The sequence below is a fragment of the Leopardus geoffroyi genome, chromosome A2 (genome assembly GCF_018350155.1).
Source record: "Leopardus geoffroyi isolate Oge1 chromosome A2, O.geoffroyi_Oge1_pat1.0, whole genome shotgun sequence".
Lineage (NCBI taxonomy): Eukaryota > Metazoa > Chordata > Mammalia > Carnivora > Felidae > Leopardus > Leopardus geoffroyi.
This window is the reverse complement of record NC_059331.1, coordinates 18409100-18425400: the sequence shown is the minus strand read 5'-3', so window position 1 is coordinate 18425400 and position 16301 is coordinate 18409100. Positions and strand designations below refer to the sequence as shown.

The 16301-nt window shown below is 44.6% G+C and overlaps 1 protein-coding gene across 6 annotated transcripts in view; it reads left to right on the top strand.

Annotated features, from left to right (window-relative positions):
• The window catches only part of USP4 (ubiquitin specific peptidase 4), a 49080-nt gene that overhangs the window by 24585 nt on the left and 8194 nt on the right, over positions 1-16301 (top strand). For 3 of the 6 annotated variants that reach the window (XR_006716757.1, XM_045496832.1, XM_045496831.1), the window contains 7 exons: positions 1701-1874; positions 5200-5358; positions 6477-6701; positions 7433-7516; positions 8432-8526; positions 10804-10995; positions 11928-12016. Coding sequence is in view for 4 of the 6 variants with exons in the window: in XM_045496832.1 (XP_045352788.1) it covers positions 1701-1874; positions 5200-5358; positions 6477-6701; positions 7433-7516; positions 8432-8526; positions 10804-10995; positions 11928-12016 (1018 nt within the window). In the remaining 2 variants the exon portion in view is untranslated. Of the gene's footprint in view, positions 1-1700; positions 1875-4741; positions 4805-5199; positions 5359-6476; positions 6702-7432; positions 7517-8431; positions 8527-10097; positions 10195-10803; positions 10996-11927; positions 12085-16301 lie in introns of those variants that run through there. The other 3 variants (XR_006716758.1, XM_045496833.1, XM_045496834.1) reach the window with 3 other exon arrangements.

Here is a 16301-nt window from a genome sequence, read left to right as displayed (position 1 = left end):
AGATCCTATAGCCATTAAAAAGATGAGACGATAGTGGAACAACTTTATGCCATTAAATTAGACAATTTAGCTGACAAATTTAAGATTTTATTTATATATTTATTTATTTATTTATTTATTTATTTTAAAACATTTATTTTCGAGGGGCGCCTGGGTGGCGCAGTCGGTTAAGCGTCCGACTTCAGCCAGGTCACGATCTCACGGTCCGTGAGTTCGAGCCCCGCGTCAGGCTCTGGGCTGATGGCTCAGAGCCTGGAGCCTGTTTCCGATTCTGTGTCTCCCTCTCTCTCTCTGACCCTCCCCCGTTCATGCTCTGTCTCTCTCTGTCCCAAAAATAAATAAACGTTGAAAAAAAAAATAAATAAATAAATAAAAATAAAACATTTATTTTCGAGAGAGGGAATGCACGTGTGTGCGTGAGTGGGGAAGGGGCAGAGAGAGAAAGGGAATCTCAAGCAGTCTCCATACTGTCAGCACAGAGCCCCATGTGGGGCTTGAACTCATGAACCTAGAGATCATGACCTGAGCCAATATCTAGACTCAGACATTTAACTGACTGAGCCACCCAGATGTCCCTTAAAGATTTTTTTAAGTAGTCTCTATACCCAACATGGGACTCGAACTCACAACCCTGAGATCAAGAGGTGCGTGCTTCACCCACTAAGCCAGCCAGGTGCCCTGACTAGGAATTTTGAAAAAAAGGAAAATTTTAGACGATCATGTCTCATAACTATAGACACAAATAATGTAAATGAAATTTTAGCAAATCAAATTCAACAATATAGATGAAAGTGGTAGAACAGGTGGGGTTTGTAACGGCAGAACTAGGTTGGTTTGACACCTGAAAAATTAATTTCTCACATAAAGGAGAAAGCCCTATGATCATCTCAATAGATGTAGAAAAAAACCTTTGATCAAACTCAATTTTTGAGTTTGAAGAGTTATAATTAGTATGTACACATGTACAGTGATAGTGTTTTTTGTTTTTTCTACTATCTCGTTATCCTGATCTTTCCTCTGTAATGTTTCAGCTCTAGTAAAACATTTTGCCTTCAGCTTATTTATATTTTATCTTCCTATGAGACAGTGGAATGTCCTAATCAATTCTTGTGTTTTTTTTAATGTTTATTTTTGAGGGAGGGAGAGAGAGAGAGCAAGCGAGTGTGAGTCGGGAGGGGCAGAGAGAGAGGGAGACACAGAACCCAGAGCAGGCTCCAGGCTCTGAGCTGTTAGCACAGAGCCTGATGCAGGGCTCAAACTCCTGAACCATGAGATCATGACCTGAGCTGAAGTTGGATGCTTAACTGACTGAGCCACCCAGGTGCCCTTCCAAATCAATTCTAATTTAAAAAATTATCATCTTAAAATTATTATGTTAAAACTTATCATCCTTCATTGAATAGAAGATTATTCTGTGTCAGGCACTTGGGTGCACAGCTTTTACCCTTGGGTAGTTATTTCAGAGAGAGTTCTTAGGCAGTGAGTGAGCTCCCAACTATATCCTTGGGAGGTTAGCTATAAGGCAGGCCACCAGCAAGGATTCTGGAAGGCTGTGCCTTACTATTGTGAGCCTTGCAGAGAATCTACTGAGAACTTCATTTTGTTGGAGTTGACCCTCATTGGCCCTTGAGAACTTGATTTATCTTTATCTCTGTGTGTTGTCCATAAGGGATGTGAGCTCTGATTGTGTTCTCTTTCAGTGCTTGAGCAACACCGCACCACTGACTGACTACTTTCTCAAAGATGAGTATGAGGCTGAGATCAACAGAGACAATCCTCTGGGAATGAAAGGGGAAATTGCAGAAGCCTATGCAGAGCTCATTAAACAGATGTGGTCTGGAAGGGATGCTCACGTGGCACCTCGCATGTTCAAAGTAGGTTGCTGTATATGTTTCCCTTTTTCCGTTTTGGGGAGAGTGATTTAGTTTTCAAATGAGGCATTCCAGTTGCATTTTGGGGTTAAGATGGGGTCTGGGACTAAAAGCCTCACACGTTGAGAGCCGCCTTTCCTGTTGTTGAGTCATTCAGCGCACGGATACGTTAAGTGACCTCAGCCCGCACCTCTGGGCAGGGGATACTTCAGAAGTCATTTGTGCTGTATTCTGTGGTGCCAGCCTTTAAATAGGCAACATCCTAATAAGCCAGACCGTAAAATTCAGTTTAATTTCCAGCACTATCTGAAGGGTATTCCCAGGTTCTCTGAGCTGAGAACCTATACCTGCTGTGGTTGGAGTTGGGCCCCCTAAGTCAGGTTGATATTCGTGGAATGTGGTTGAGAGGCAGTTCTCACTTAGATCCCTCAGCAAGGGAGATCAGGTGAACTGTAGTGGGCTCTTGGATCATCTTGGGCCTTCCCTCACCTTAAATGTTTTTTCCTGTTGAGGGGAGGACCCTTGCTTCATATTTTTAAATCTGAGAAGTCCTACTTAGCCTGCACCACCAGGGTTCAAGGAGCCTTCATGAAGCACATGGTAGAAAAAGATAGGCATGTTTTTTATGCAAAGAGGGGAGCAAAGTAGCACCTTAGCTCAATGAGAAAATTTAAATCTTAGTTTATTGAAATGGAAAACTAATTCTTTTTACCCCCATAGTCACATTAATCTCTGGGAAATACATGTAAATTACTATTCACATGCCATAAAGTCATAAAGAGATGGAATCGGGTGACAACACATTAGGCTCAAGCTCTTATAAATAAACAATTGACAGATCGTATTTAGGGATATTAGAGGTAGTATAGGGTTTCCTTGATGATGGACATTTTCTCTGCACTGTCTGTTGTGGTAGCCACTAGCCACTTGAAATGTGGGTAGTGTGAACAAGAAATTGGATTTTTTAATTGTGTTTAATTTTAATTTAAATAGTCACATGTGCCCAGTGGCTATGGTATTGGGCAACACAGGTGGAGAGCATTGGTTCTCCAACTACAGGATTCATTGGAACCTCTGGAAAGGCTTGTTAAAATACAGAATACTGGGGTGCCTGAGTGACTCAGTTGGTTAAGTGTTAAGCGTCTGACTCTTGGTTTTGGCTCAGGTCATGAGCTCATGGCTTTGTCGGTTTGAGCCCCACGTCGGGCTCTGTGCTGGCAGTGTGGAGCCTGCGTGGGACTCTCTCTCTCTTTCTCTGCCCCTCCCCACCAGCCCCCTCCCCACTTGCACTGTCTCTGTCTCTCTCAAAATAAATAAGTAAACTTAAGTAAATAAATAAAAATAAATAAAATATAGACCACTGGACCTATCCTGAGAGTTTCTCATTCTGTAGATCTGGGTTGGGCCCAAGAATGTGCATTTTTTTTTTCTTTCTTTTTTTTTAACTTTTAAAAGTTAAAACTGATTTATTTAGTTTGTTCATTTCTTATATTTATTAGTGGTCTTGACATCAACAAAATTGGAATTATTATTAGGTTCTACCAGAAAAAATAATAAATGCAATAGAAAAGAGTTGTATTTCTAGGAATTTGAATTTTGAACCAAGAGGACCAAGAGATAAACTTTCAGGGTTATTCATTTCCTTTGCTAGCACTGTCAGATGTTGAGGTACTTTAGTCTGTAATGAACATAATAAGGTATAATTATGTATACTCAAAGAGCATCTTTTGCTGAGCTCATGTCCAGTGAACCAAAAATTAAATTTCAGTGTTTAGTTATTCTTTGAGATTACAATAGTTCCAGGTTACCAAAAGGTAGTTTAAAAGTTCACTGGAAACACTTAAGTTGTTTGCTAGAATAAATTACTATTGGCAGATTTTTGATGGAAGGAGTCCTGAATCTGATGTCCTCAGTTTTTTATTATTTTTGTTTTATTTATTTTTTTTAATTTTATTTTTTTTAATTTACATCCAAATTAGTTAGCATATAGTGCAGCAGTGATTTCAGGAGTAGATTCCTTAATGCCCCTTACCTATTTAGCCCATCCCCCCTCCCACAACCCCTCCAGTAACCCTCTGTTTGTTCTCCATATTTATGAGTCTCTTCTGTTTTGTCCCCTCCCTGTTTTTATATTATTTTCGTTTCCTTTCCCTTATGTTCATCTGTTTTGTCTCTTAAAGTCCTCATATGAGTGAAATCATATGATTTTTGTCTTTCTCTAATTTCACTTAGCATAATGCCCTCCAGTTCCATCCACGTAGTTGCAAATGGCAAGGTTTCATTCTTTTTGATTGCCGAGTAATACTCCATTGTTTGTATGTGTGTATATAGATATATGTATATACATATATCTATATACCACGTCTTCTTTACCCATTCATCCATCGATGGACATTTGGACTCTTTCCATACTTTGGCTATTGTTGATCATGCTGCTATGAACATTGGGATGTATGTGTCCCTTCGAAACAGCACCCCTGTATCCCTTGGATAAATACCTAGTAGTGCAATTGCTGGGTTGTAAGGTAGTTCTATTTTTAATTTTTTGAGGAACCTCCATACTGTTTTCCAGAGTGGCTGTACCAGCTTTTATTCCTAAGGAATGTGCATTTCTGACAAGCTCCCAGGTGATGCTGGTGGTGCTAGTTGGGGACCACACTCTTGAAGATCATGGGTGTAAAGCGATACAAGGCAGACAGCTTATTTAAGGATAGGAGGGCTGTTAGGTACAGGAGGCTTCCTCTAACTGATACAGATATTTATAAAGTTCTCATGGAGACTCTGAACCAAAGAAGCAAGTAAGAGGGGGATTCGTGTCAGTATTTAGGAGGTGTGGCTGCTCAGGATGCCACTCTTCACTTTTCTTTTAGGATAGTGCCCAGGTGTCAAGTCTGCTGTTCTCCTGGCTTTTGATCTGAGCCCTCTCTCTCTGGTGAGAACTACTGGCCTCCTTTAGGCTCCTGATGAATTAATTGGGCCACTCAAACAGATGGTATTCTCCCTTACTGTCCAAGGTGACCCTGCAAAGTTTTGTTTTGTTTTTTTCAAGTTTATTTATTTTGAGAACAAAGAGGGTGGGGCACACATACAAGTCAGGGAGGGGCAAAGAGAGAGGGAGAGAGAATCCCAAGCTGTCTCTGCACATCAGCATGGAGCTGGATGTGGGGCTTAGCCTCATGAACCAGGAGATCGGTGACCCAAGCCGAAGTTGGATGCTCAACCACCCGAGCCATCCAGGTGCCCCTGCAGAGTTATTTTTGATGGAATTTCCCATCTGACTTCACTGGTTTAAATCTTATACTTTCTGATGTGATTGCTTTTGTTGTAGACCCAAGTGGGACGTTTCGCCCCTCAGTTTTCTGGCTACCAGCAACAAGACTCTCAGGAGTTGTTAGCCTTTCTTCTAGATGGATTGCATGAAGATCTGAACCGTGTAAAGAAGAAGCCCTACCTGGAGCTGAAGGATGCCAATGGGCGGCCAGATGCGGTAGGATATTGAAGACTGAGGATTTTGAGCAGTAGTATTTCATAGAAGTTGCCTCCTTCTGAAAGTTGCAGGAAAATTCTTTTGGTCTTTGAGTATTGGCGCCAGGACCCTGGTTGCCTCTTGTTATTGATGATGTGGACACAGGTTGTGGTAGAGTAATGCGCTCCAGGTCAGGAAGAGACTACCCCTAGTTACTCCTAATTCTCTGGCTTGGGCTTCTTTAATTGAGAGCCAGTTTGTTAGTATAATTTCATTGCTGAACCAGAGACTAGGGCATTCTGTAAAGTGTCTGTAGTATGGGCTGTCATTAAAATACATACATGATCGGGGCGCCTGGGTGGCGCAGTCGGTTAAGTGTCCGACTTCAGCCAGGTCACGATCTCGCGGTCCGTGAGTTCGAGCCCCGCGTCGGGCTCTGGGCTGATGGCTCAGGGCCTGGAGCCTGTTTCCGATTCTGTGTCTCCCTCTCTCTCTCTGCCCCTCCCCCGTTCATGCTCTGTCTCTCTCTGTCCCAAAAATAAATAAACGTTGAAAAAAATATATATAAATAAAAAATAAAATAAAATACATACATGATCATTAAAATAGTTTGTTACTAACATTATTAGGGCACTGACTTTTTGCCTCGATTTTCTGATCTACGAAAAGGGAATTTAGTATTTAAGTTACCCTATCACATTGGGATTCATTATATGAAAACTTTAAAGTAGCATTTATATCTTGAAGGAAAAACCATGAGTTAGCTGAACTGTAGTATGAATTAAAACCTCACTGAAGGGACTTTGGCTCATTGAAAACCTTATAGGAGGCAGTCCTTGCTCTGGTCAGGTCCATTTACCCACGGTGTTCTCAGGGCTGTCTATCTATCAGAGGATACACAGATACTGGTGTGTCCATCGATCCTAAGTGAAGACTGTTAAATGTGGGATTGGGCATAAAGCTGGCATGTGGCTGTATGGTACACCAAGAGCAGTCCACACCCTGGCTGGCCTGGACCAAGTTCTTTGCTATAGAGACTGCCTCATGGTCCATCTCAGATTCTGCTGTAGATCATTCTGGATGATGGGATAAATGGCTCAGGTGTGTTGAGAATGTCTTCTTTATCTTTCTCCTTCTAGGTGGTGGCAAAGGAAGCCTGGGAGAATCACAGGTTGAGGAATGACTCTGTGATTGTGGACACATTCCATGGCCTCTTCAAATCTACTTTGGTTTGCCCAGAATGTGCTAAGGTTTCTGTGACCTTTGACCCATTTTGCTATCTAACTCTCCCACTGCCCCTGAAGAAAGATAGAGTTATGGAGGTCTTCCTGGTTCCTGCTGACCCTTGCTGCAGACCTACTCAGGTGAGAGAATCTGCACCTTCACAGCGCCCCTCACCGTGGGACCCAGAGCGGGGCTTCTCCCACCGACTGCTTCTGAATCCCTGTGGCACTTGCCTGAGTGTGTCCCCCCAGCCTCCATCAGACCTCTGTAATCCTGTATCATTCAGAGAAGATTGTGAAGGTGCTCTGGGCTTCTCTGTCACTTTTCCCCATGCTTCATTCATGCAGCTAAGGTAGTACGAATGATCTGCTAAGTGGTCCTGGTATCAGAATGGTGGGAAGCAGCAGCAGGGTCTTCTTGGCCAGTCAGCCAAGAGAGCCTGGCTAGAACAGAAGGCTGTGTGAATGGAGTGACGAGCGGGTCTTAGCGTCCCACCCCGCTGATGGCTCACTGAGTGACTATACTGCTTAGTCTTCTGGCTCTGGTTTCTTCACCTCTTAAAGATGACGAGACATGGCAGTCTGTATAGTTTTTAACAATTCCTTAAAGGAAGCAAACTTTAGGAATGAAACAAAGTAGTATTTAGGAGGGAAAGAGATGGGTGGGCCCTGGGCTGCCTCCTGAATAGAGAGGCAAGTGCTGAGGCAGAAGACTTGCCTGTTGGCTCTTCTGATGACTCATGTGGGCCCTGACCTCATGTACACTGTTTCTGGGAAGTCATCTCAGGTGACCTGTGTCGCCTGCTCCTCCCAGCTCATCTCCCACCCTTTGCTGAGCGCCTTTGTCACCCCTCCCATCTGTCTTTTTGCAGTACCGAGTGGTTGTGCCGCTGATGGGGGCTGTGTCTGACCTGTGCGAGGCTCTCTCCAGGCTGTCTGGCATTGCTGCAGAAAACGTAAGGCAGGGTGGTCGGTGGCACTCACTACTTCATAGTCCTTTGGAGTGTATTTTCAAACTTGTAGCCATTTTTAGGGGGTAGTTTTTATTGGCCAGCACAAATGTGATTATATCTGGATGCCTCTGGCCTCCTGTCCCTCGCTCACTGTGCACACTGTGGCTGAGACTCCCTTCAGCCACGGGAACACTGTCCTTTCTCCAGTGAGGTCACACTAGCCACGGTCAGAGGGCCAGGAGTAGGGCTCTGCTCTCAGCTTTGCTGCCCTTGCCTACATGACCTCCTCTGTAATATGAGAAGCTGCAATTTCTTTCCTACAGTAAACTCCGTGAGTCTGGAGTGACTTTGTGATGTTCTTGATAGAAATCTTTATTTAGAAGCAGCTGCCCATTCTGGGCTTTCTGCCAAGCCTGGCCCTGTGTGGTGGTGGGGAAAGTGAAAATCCCCTCCCCATCCTCCTGTATGCTCCAAGTACCTTTGTCCCAGCCCTGGTCACTGCTCTTGCTCAGCCCCACTTCCCTCGTAGCCCTGCTGGTTTTAGGCAGTTGCATAGTTGGGGTTTGGTATGTTCAGCTATGTGCTGAGGATGGTTTGGAGACTTCTGGCCCTGGCAGACACCCCAGAGACGTCTGGATGACCACCAGTCTCTGATCAACACTCAATCCCCACCATTCCTGCCACTTGAGGTCAAATCCCATCGTAACCCTCAGGACATATGTTAACCAGCAGGTTTTCTGCTGGTGGCAGTCATGCTGTTCTTCTCCCTTGGGCATTGGCCCCTGAACTCTGGGGCTGGTTGAGTGATGGTCTCTCTGGAGGTAACACTCCAGCAACACATTGTTTTCATTTGCTTCTGGAGTTTTATGTAGAGGCCCTTATCCATCCTGTAATCTTTCTGTTACTGTTGATTCTTAGATGGTGGTCACAGATGTATATAATCACCGGTTCCACAAAATTTTCCAAATGGATGAAGGTTTAAACCACATCATGCCTCGGGATGACATTTTTGTGTGAGTACTCAGTGGTTTCTGCTGCAGGCTCAAAGGAAACATTCTAGAGGCTTTGCCTTGTAGGTGTCTCCAAAGCAGAAGATCTGGTAGTCCGTGCTCATATGGATTTGCCCTGACTCCTTGTGTCAGGGGATGGGGGTTCAGGGAATTCTGACAGCCATCAATGCTAAGCACTTCATGGCACTTCAGAGCTAGATATTCCAGATAACTCTCTTTAGCATGGACATAGTGTCTTGTCACCAGTTGCTACCTATTAAGAGGGCCTATTTAGTAGTCCTATAGATGGTCCTGATGTCAGAAATGCCTTTCTCAAGAAGAGTCACAGCTGTACAAGGGGCCGCAGGAAGATGAGGGAAGGGATATGATGTAGGCCGTGGTTCCTTGGGCAGGCACGATCTCAGAGTGACAGGAGGGTTGACAGAAACAACGTTTTTCTGCTCTGACATTCTGTAAGCTCTGAGACTATTTTCTCATCCATGTGGGGACGGTACAATGCCAGCTCCAGTGATCTCTTTAGCCCCTCCCAGGTCCTCTTACTTGAAGGCTGCTCCCTGTGGTTTTGTGTGTGTCCCTCTCCCGGGTGGGGTGGAGTAGAATATGAGCTTGTCTGCACTCCCTGACAGTCACTTACTTGCTCAGGGAAGCTTGAATGTGGACCACACCTGTGCTATTTCTTCCTCATTTCCTCTTGCTTGGAAACTTGCCTCTGCTGAGAAAGGTTTTCAGGATTTGTTTTGGTTTTTGTTTTGGTTGAGGATTGCAGTACACGAAGGAATCATTTCCTTCCCTTTAAGTTTTTGGGCCTGTGACTTCCAGATCACTCTAAAAGAAGTAGTTCTTGACCACACCCAAGATCCTAGTTCTGTTCACTTGCACAGGCTGCCTCCCCACTCAGCCATCTTTGCTTACTTGACAAAGTCAGCTCAGCGTCAGGCTAAGGCTGTCCATTTCTGACCCCAAGTCCTTAACAGCAAACATCTCCCCTCAATTCTGGAAACTAGTGTTTGTACACACCCAAGCTCAGAGGAACTGGGGCGTTGCCCTGTGGGAAGCTTAGCAAACCACCACCAACAAAGGAATTTGCAGAGGGCTTGAGTGCCAACCATCAGGAAGCAGATTGTTTTAAAGATTAATTGGTAATTATGAAAACACGTGGGTGGCACTAATATTACTTGAGTGTGTGGTGCACTCTGCCGCTGAGTCCTTGAATTCTCACCGCCACACTAGAAGGTAGACTTGTTCACTGAGTAAGCAGACTCAGAAGGGAGCACTTGGCCCCCTCATAGTGGCCAGAACGTGACAGTGACAGACCTGGGCCAGCCTCACTCCAAGACCTCATTCTTGACACTAATGCTGGACCACAGGGCCCTTACCTAGAGCACACCTTAGACATTTTTGTGAGTTTTTCTTAGAACTCCTCTTGCACATAGTCATTTAGGACTATTTGCCAGGTATCTGGGGAGGGTTGTGTGTGTGTGTGTGTGTGTGTGTGTGTGTGTGTGTGTGTGTGTGTGTGTTTGTGTTTATAGTTTTCAAAAATTGAATCAGTAAGTTTGTGTCTCCCCCTATAGGAAGAGGGAAAGACTACAGTCGGTTGCCAGCAATTTTGGTAACATCTGTTCCAGGATAAAACATCTATAAATCTCCTCAATCCCATGTATTCACTAAGTAAGACACATTTTTCAAAATCATTGATTTATATTTAGCATTTTCTTTGGTTATCTCTAATTTTTAAAAAATTAAATATGGTTCTTTTACTTCAATGTTTTTGAACAAAGATAGCAAACAATTAGTTTTATAAATTTGCTTCCTCATTTGAAAGAAAGCATCTTTGCGTAATATTCTAGGTATACATTCTTGTACAATATTTGATTTTATAACACTTCAAAAGTTGAGCTCCTTGGTGACAGAAGATGAACTTGGTGGCCAGGCCTCCCCCTTCCTGCGCCTTTATGTCTGCAGTGATGGTCCCGATGACAGCTGTCATCTGTGTTTAGTCCCATTCAAAGGACCACAGAGTTGAGGCCATGGTTGGGGGAAGGAGAATCACATTATCCCCGAGTCCCGGGTTGCATAGGTTCACATTTTGCTGATAGTGATCCTTGGGATTCCTGACCCAGCTTCCAGAATCTTCTTGGAAATGGCTTATCCACCTTTTATGCTAAAGTATGATTTGTCCCAGTAACCACAGTCCTGGCCACCATGTAGCTGCAGCTCAGATCTCCGTTGCTCATGATGGCCTGCTGCTGAAGGTGCCCTCTTGTGTGATTGACACAGGTACGAGGTCTGCAGCACCTCCGCTGATGGCTCTGAGTGTGTCACACTTCCAGTCTACTTCAGGGAAAGGAAGTCCAGGCCGTCGAGCACTTCTTCCGGGGCAGTGCTGTATGGACAGCCACTGCTGGTTTCTGTTCCCAAGCACAAGCTAACCCTTGAGTCTTTGTACCAGGCTGTTTGTGAGCGTATCAGGTTGGTGACAGAAATGCATTTTGCTTGTTATCTAAAATCAAGACAGGCCTGGTCATAGTGGTGACTCCCCATGCAGTGTCCCTGTGCTGGTCCCACATGCTTAATCCTGTGAAAATGCAGTTGGGGCTGCCCCCAAAGGGCCAGGACAGGTGCTGTTGGGATGGGGCACCTGGCACATCTTTTTTTTTTTTTTAAGGGGTCTTACATTGTTTTTTGGGTTGTTGTTGTTGTTGTTTTTTTTTTTTTTTTACAGCTTATTTATTTTTGAGAGAGAGCGCACGCGTGCATACACACAAGTGGGGGAGGGGCGGAGAGAGAGAGACAGAATCGGAAGCAGGCTCCAGGCTCTGAGCTATTAGCACAGAGCCCAGCGTGGGCTTGCACTCATGAACCTTGAGATCATGACCTGAGCTGAAGTCAGGCACTCAACCCACTGAGCCACCCAGGTGCCCCCCATCTGGCACATCTTAAGCATCATGATACTGTCACCTAAGCCTTCTCTGGGTTTCCTAGAATCATGTCTGTCACATTTGTCAGTCACTGGGTGCAGGCAGTCTAGTGTTTTGAGGGCAGTTTGTGTCAGAATACAATTTCTGAAGTAGCTTCACGATCATTCTGAAGCTGGTAATTAATGTTCCTGGGAAATATTTTTCTAATGGTGATGCCATGTGACATTCATAGAAGATTTGAAACAAGCATTCATGGAAGACTCGGAGTCTTCAGTGACTTGGTACTTAGACATCTTATCTTTTGGGTTCCCCTCAATATCTAAAGTGTTGACAATCACATGCTTTTAAAGCCCCTTTATTTACCTGAATTGCTTTGTGAATAGCTGGGAGTATATCAGTTGTGAACTACTTCTAGCTGAATAGTGGAGAAAAACAGGTAAATGTTATAGCTAACACATCATTCTTTTTTTCCTTTTTTTCAAGCCGCTATATAAAACAGCCTTTGCCTGATGAGTCTGGCAGCTCGCCCTTGGAGCCGGGGGCCTGCAATGGCTCCAGGGGCAGCTGTGAAGGTGAGCGCTCGCCACGCTGTGGGGCTGTGACTGACCAAATCCCTCCTGACCTCCCTCTTCTTCCAAAGGTGTTGTACACACGGGAGAGGGAGGCTCTAAGGCTGGGTGGGGGCTCTGGCTAGAGAGCAGATCTGGGAGCCCCGATGCACCACTCCATGCTGCCAGCACATGTTGTCCAACTTCATCACCTCATGGAATCTTCTTAGACATGTAGGCTGTGTTTCACCTCAGGCAGAGTGAGACTGACAGGACTCGGTGACTTGCCCAGGATCATGAGGTGTGTTGGGATTGCAGTGGGTGCTTATCTGGCACTTGACTGCCTCCATGACTTGGCTTCTGTCTGCAGAGCTATTAGGTTGGCTCTTGCCCACCACTCTGATGTGGCACTGCCTCTGGAGAGGACAGGAGTCCTGGCCAGCCAATCAGAGGGCAGAGAGTTTCTCTTGAGTGTTTCTTTCTGCCCAGGAAGCTACAGGTAATAGCTGACTCTAGAGAGCTCTGTCTGTGGCAGCAAAGAGAGCCACAGTCTACAAAGCAGTAGGATAAGGCTCATTGCAGGAAACCCAGAGCCCTCGCCATTCTCTCATGTTCAAGTGCTCACAAGCTTATCCCTGACTGAGGAGCTGTGTCTGACCTGCATTGTGGTGGTTACCCTTTTGGGGGCCTAGGCAACTTAGTGGGTTTATCACTATATAACCGCAAATGTTCTCCAAATTAGTGCCATAAATTTTCAATTGCAAATCCAAATGCCCAGATTTCTCCAAGATGTGCACAGTCTTCGAAAGTGAGACTTTACATTAAAAATAATGCTCACAAGGCTCTGTCCTCACCAGATACTGCACATTGTGAGTATTTTAGGTTTATTGTTTATTCTAGTCATACTCTTTTTTTTTTTTTGCCATTTTTTTTTATTAATTTTTAAATTTACATCCAAATTAGTTAGCATACAGTGCAACAATGATTTCAGGAGTAGATTCCTTAATTCCCCTTTCTCATTTAGCTCATCCCCCCTCCCACAACCCCTCCAGTAACCCTCTGTTTGTTCTCCATATTTAAGAGAATATGACCCCCTCCCTGTTTTTATTTTTGTTTCCCTTCCCTTATGTTCATCTGTTTTGTCTCTTAAAGTCCTCATATGAGTGAAGTCATATGATTTTTGTCTTTCTGTGACTAATTTCACTTAGCATAATACCCTCCAGTTCCATCCACGTAGTTGCAAATGGCAAGATTTCATTCTTTTTGATTGCCGAGTAATACTCCGTTGTATATACATACCACATCTTCTTTATCCATTCATCTATCGATGGACATTTGGACTCTTTCCATACTTTGGCTGTTGTTGATAGTGCTGCTATAAACATTGGGGTGATGTGTCCCTTCGAAACAGCATATCCATATCCCTTGGATAAATACCTAGTAGTGCAATTGCTGGGTCGTAGAGTAGTTCTAGTTTTAATTTTTTGAGGAACCTCCATACTGTTTTCCAGAGTAGCTGCACCAGTTTGCATTCCCACCAGCAGGGCAAAAGAGATCCTCTTTCTCCACATCCTCGCCAACATCTGTTGTTGCCTGAGTTGTTAATGTTAGCCATTCTGACAGGTGTGAGGTGGTATCTCATTGTGGTTTTGATTTGTATTTCCCTGATGATGAGTGATGTTGAGTATTATATTCTGATTCTTGCCCAGAATATCATGTTCTTCCACTAGGGATGAACAAGAGGGTGTTTTGTGTCCAGGTCCCACAAGCAGAGATGTCAGGGTGGTCATGACGGTCTCGAGCAGACCCTGGGACACCCATAGGTTTTTGGTGCTCTGGCAGTTAAAGCACTGTGATTTCTAGCTCAAAGTGTGGGGGGACAAGTCACCTCCTTCCTCTGAACCTTGGTTCACACATCTGCAGAATGGGATGATGACGTCTGCTTCACAGATTTGAGGTTACAGGTTTTTTGGTGTTTTTTTGTTTGTTTGTTTTTTGTTTTTTTTGAAGAGTGGGGATTGGCAGAGGGAGAGAGAGAATTTCAAGCAGGCTCCATGCCCAGCATAGAGCCTGATGTGGGGCTTCATTTCACAACTATGAGATCATGACCTGAGCCAAATCAGGAGTTGGACACTTAACCAGCTGAGCCATCCAGGTGCCCCAAGGTTACAATTTATTAGATAATGTGGGTTAAAGTACCTGGCACATAATAGATGCACGATTAATAATAACACCATGTCAGTATTTGCTGTTGTTATACTTAGCCTAGCTTTTTAGATACTGCATTTGTCAGTCTCCTGTTCAGGGAGAATTACTGCCTTCTTTTGACTCCTTTAACTGAGTCTTGGCAAATAGACTTCAAACCCTATTTAATGTTGTGAAATACTTCTAATGTTTTTACTGCCATGGCTTCTTGTCAGGCCTATGGTGGCTGTCTCCTGATTCTCCTGATCTTGGGTAGTTGCTTTCAGTGGACTCTGTTTTCTATTCTCATCCTGTTATATACACTCACTGTATTTAATTCTGACTGCATTAGCATAAGTTTCCTGAGATTTTCCAAGGAGCTGATAGCCAGTGGTACAACCAGGGATGGAGTTCTTATAGTTTTAGGGCTCTGTTTGTTTACTGAGTGGGGTGGACGCAGGCTTTTCTGTGTCCCTGTCAGACAGGTAGCAGGTAGGGCAGGGTCTCACCTGCTGGTCTGGGAGCGGGGAAGGTTCACCTAGGTGTAAAAGGGGCAGTGCCAGTGCCTCAGGAGCCAAGTGGGCTGATTGGAAAAGCAAAGTCCATGAGGGCTGGGCTTGTGGTCTTGTGCCAGCTGGCTGTTTCGGAAGGGTGTCAGTAGGGATGCGTGGCCCACCCTCATCCATGGCTATGTTGTTCTTGTGGCCTGAGAGGAAACTGCTGCGTTGTCCTGGGCCTGACTTGTCTTTCCTTATGAACACTCCCACGGCAGACTAAGAAAAAGAGGATTTTTATGTACAACATCCTGTTTTCCTCAGAGTGTCCATGTCTACTATTTCCCCAGTATGTAAACTTCATATTTTATGTTATGTTATTTTCTTATTTTTTTTTTAATTTTTATTTATTTTTGACAGAGAGAGCATGAGCGGGGGAGGGGTAGAGAGAGAGGGAGACACAGAATCCGAAACAGGCTCCAGGCTCCGAGCTGTTAGCACAGAACCTGACGCAGGGCTTGAACTCACGAACTGTGAGATCATGACCTGAGCCAAAGTCGGATGCTCAGCCGACTGAGCCACCCAGGCGCCCCGTTATTTTCTTATTTTTAATGTTTATTTATTTTTGAGAGAGAGAGAGACAGAGCGTAAGTGGGGGAGGGACAGAATGAGAGGGAGGCACAGAATCTGAAACAGGCTCCAGGCTCTGAGCTGTCAGCACAGAGCCCGACGCGGGGCTCGAACTCACGGACCGCGAGATCGTGACCTGAGCCGAAGTCGGACGCCCAACCGACCGAGCCACCCAGGCGCCCCTACAATGAATATGTTTATGGATCTTTTTATTGCAGTCCCATATACCAGTTCTCTGGAAATGCCTGGGAAATTTACTCATCAGCGTATGTCTGTAGAATGCCTATTAAAACTCTTGAGAGGCACCTGGCTGGCTCAGTAAAGAGCATGCAACTCTTGATCTTGGAGTCTGAGTTCAAGCCCCACATTAGGTGTAAAGATTACTTAAAAAAAAAAAAAAAAAAAAAACTTAAAAATATTATTGAAGCTCAGCAATCTCCGATGAATAAAGAGAAAAAAAAAAAAAAAAAGTGGGCAGGATCCTGTCTGCTGTGTTCACTGGGACCCACCAGCATGGCACCTGTACCTGAGAGACATTCAATCTCTGACTACTTGTTGAAGGGACAGTCAGCCTGTTTCTTGTAGAGGAACTGAAGACTTTTGCTTAATATTTGTGATCATAATATTTTTTAATTGACTTTTATTTTGAGAGTGTGTGTGTGTGTGTGTGTGTGTGAGTGGGGGAGAGGTAGAGAAAGAGGGGGACAGAGGATCCAAAGCAGGCTCTTTGCTGACAGCAGACAGCCTGATGTGGGGCTCAAACTCACAAACTGAAATCATGACCTGAGCCAAAGTTGGGCGCTTGACCAACTGAGCCACCCAGGTGCCCCTTAATTGTCTTTTAAATTGTGTTTCTCAACCACACTGTCTTCTTGGCTTCTCACTTTTTCCCTTTTCTCTCTGTGGGTCAAGTGATGAAGTTGAAAGAGTCAGAGGATGTGGGTCGAAACCCAGTAAAGTACTCAAGTGTTGAGGGGCCCAAATTTAGGACAGGTGGGCTT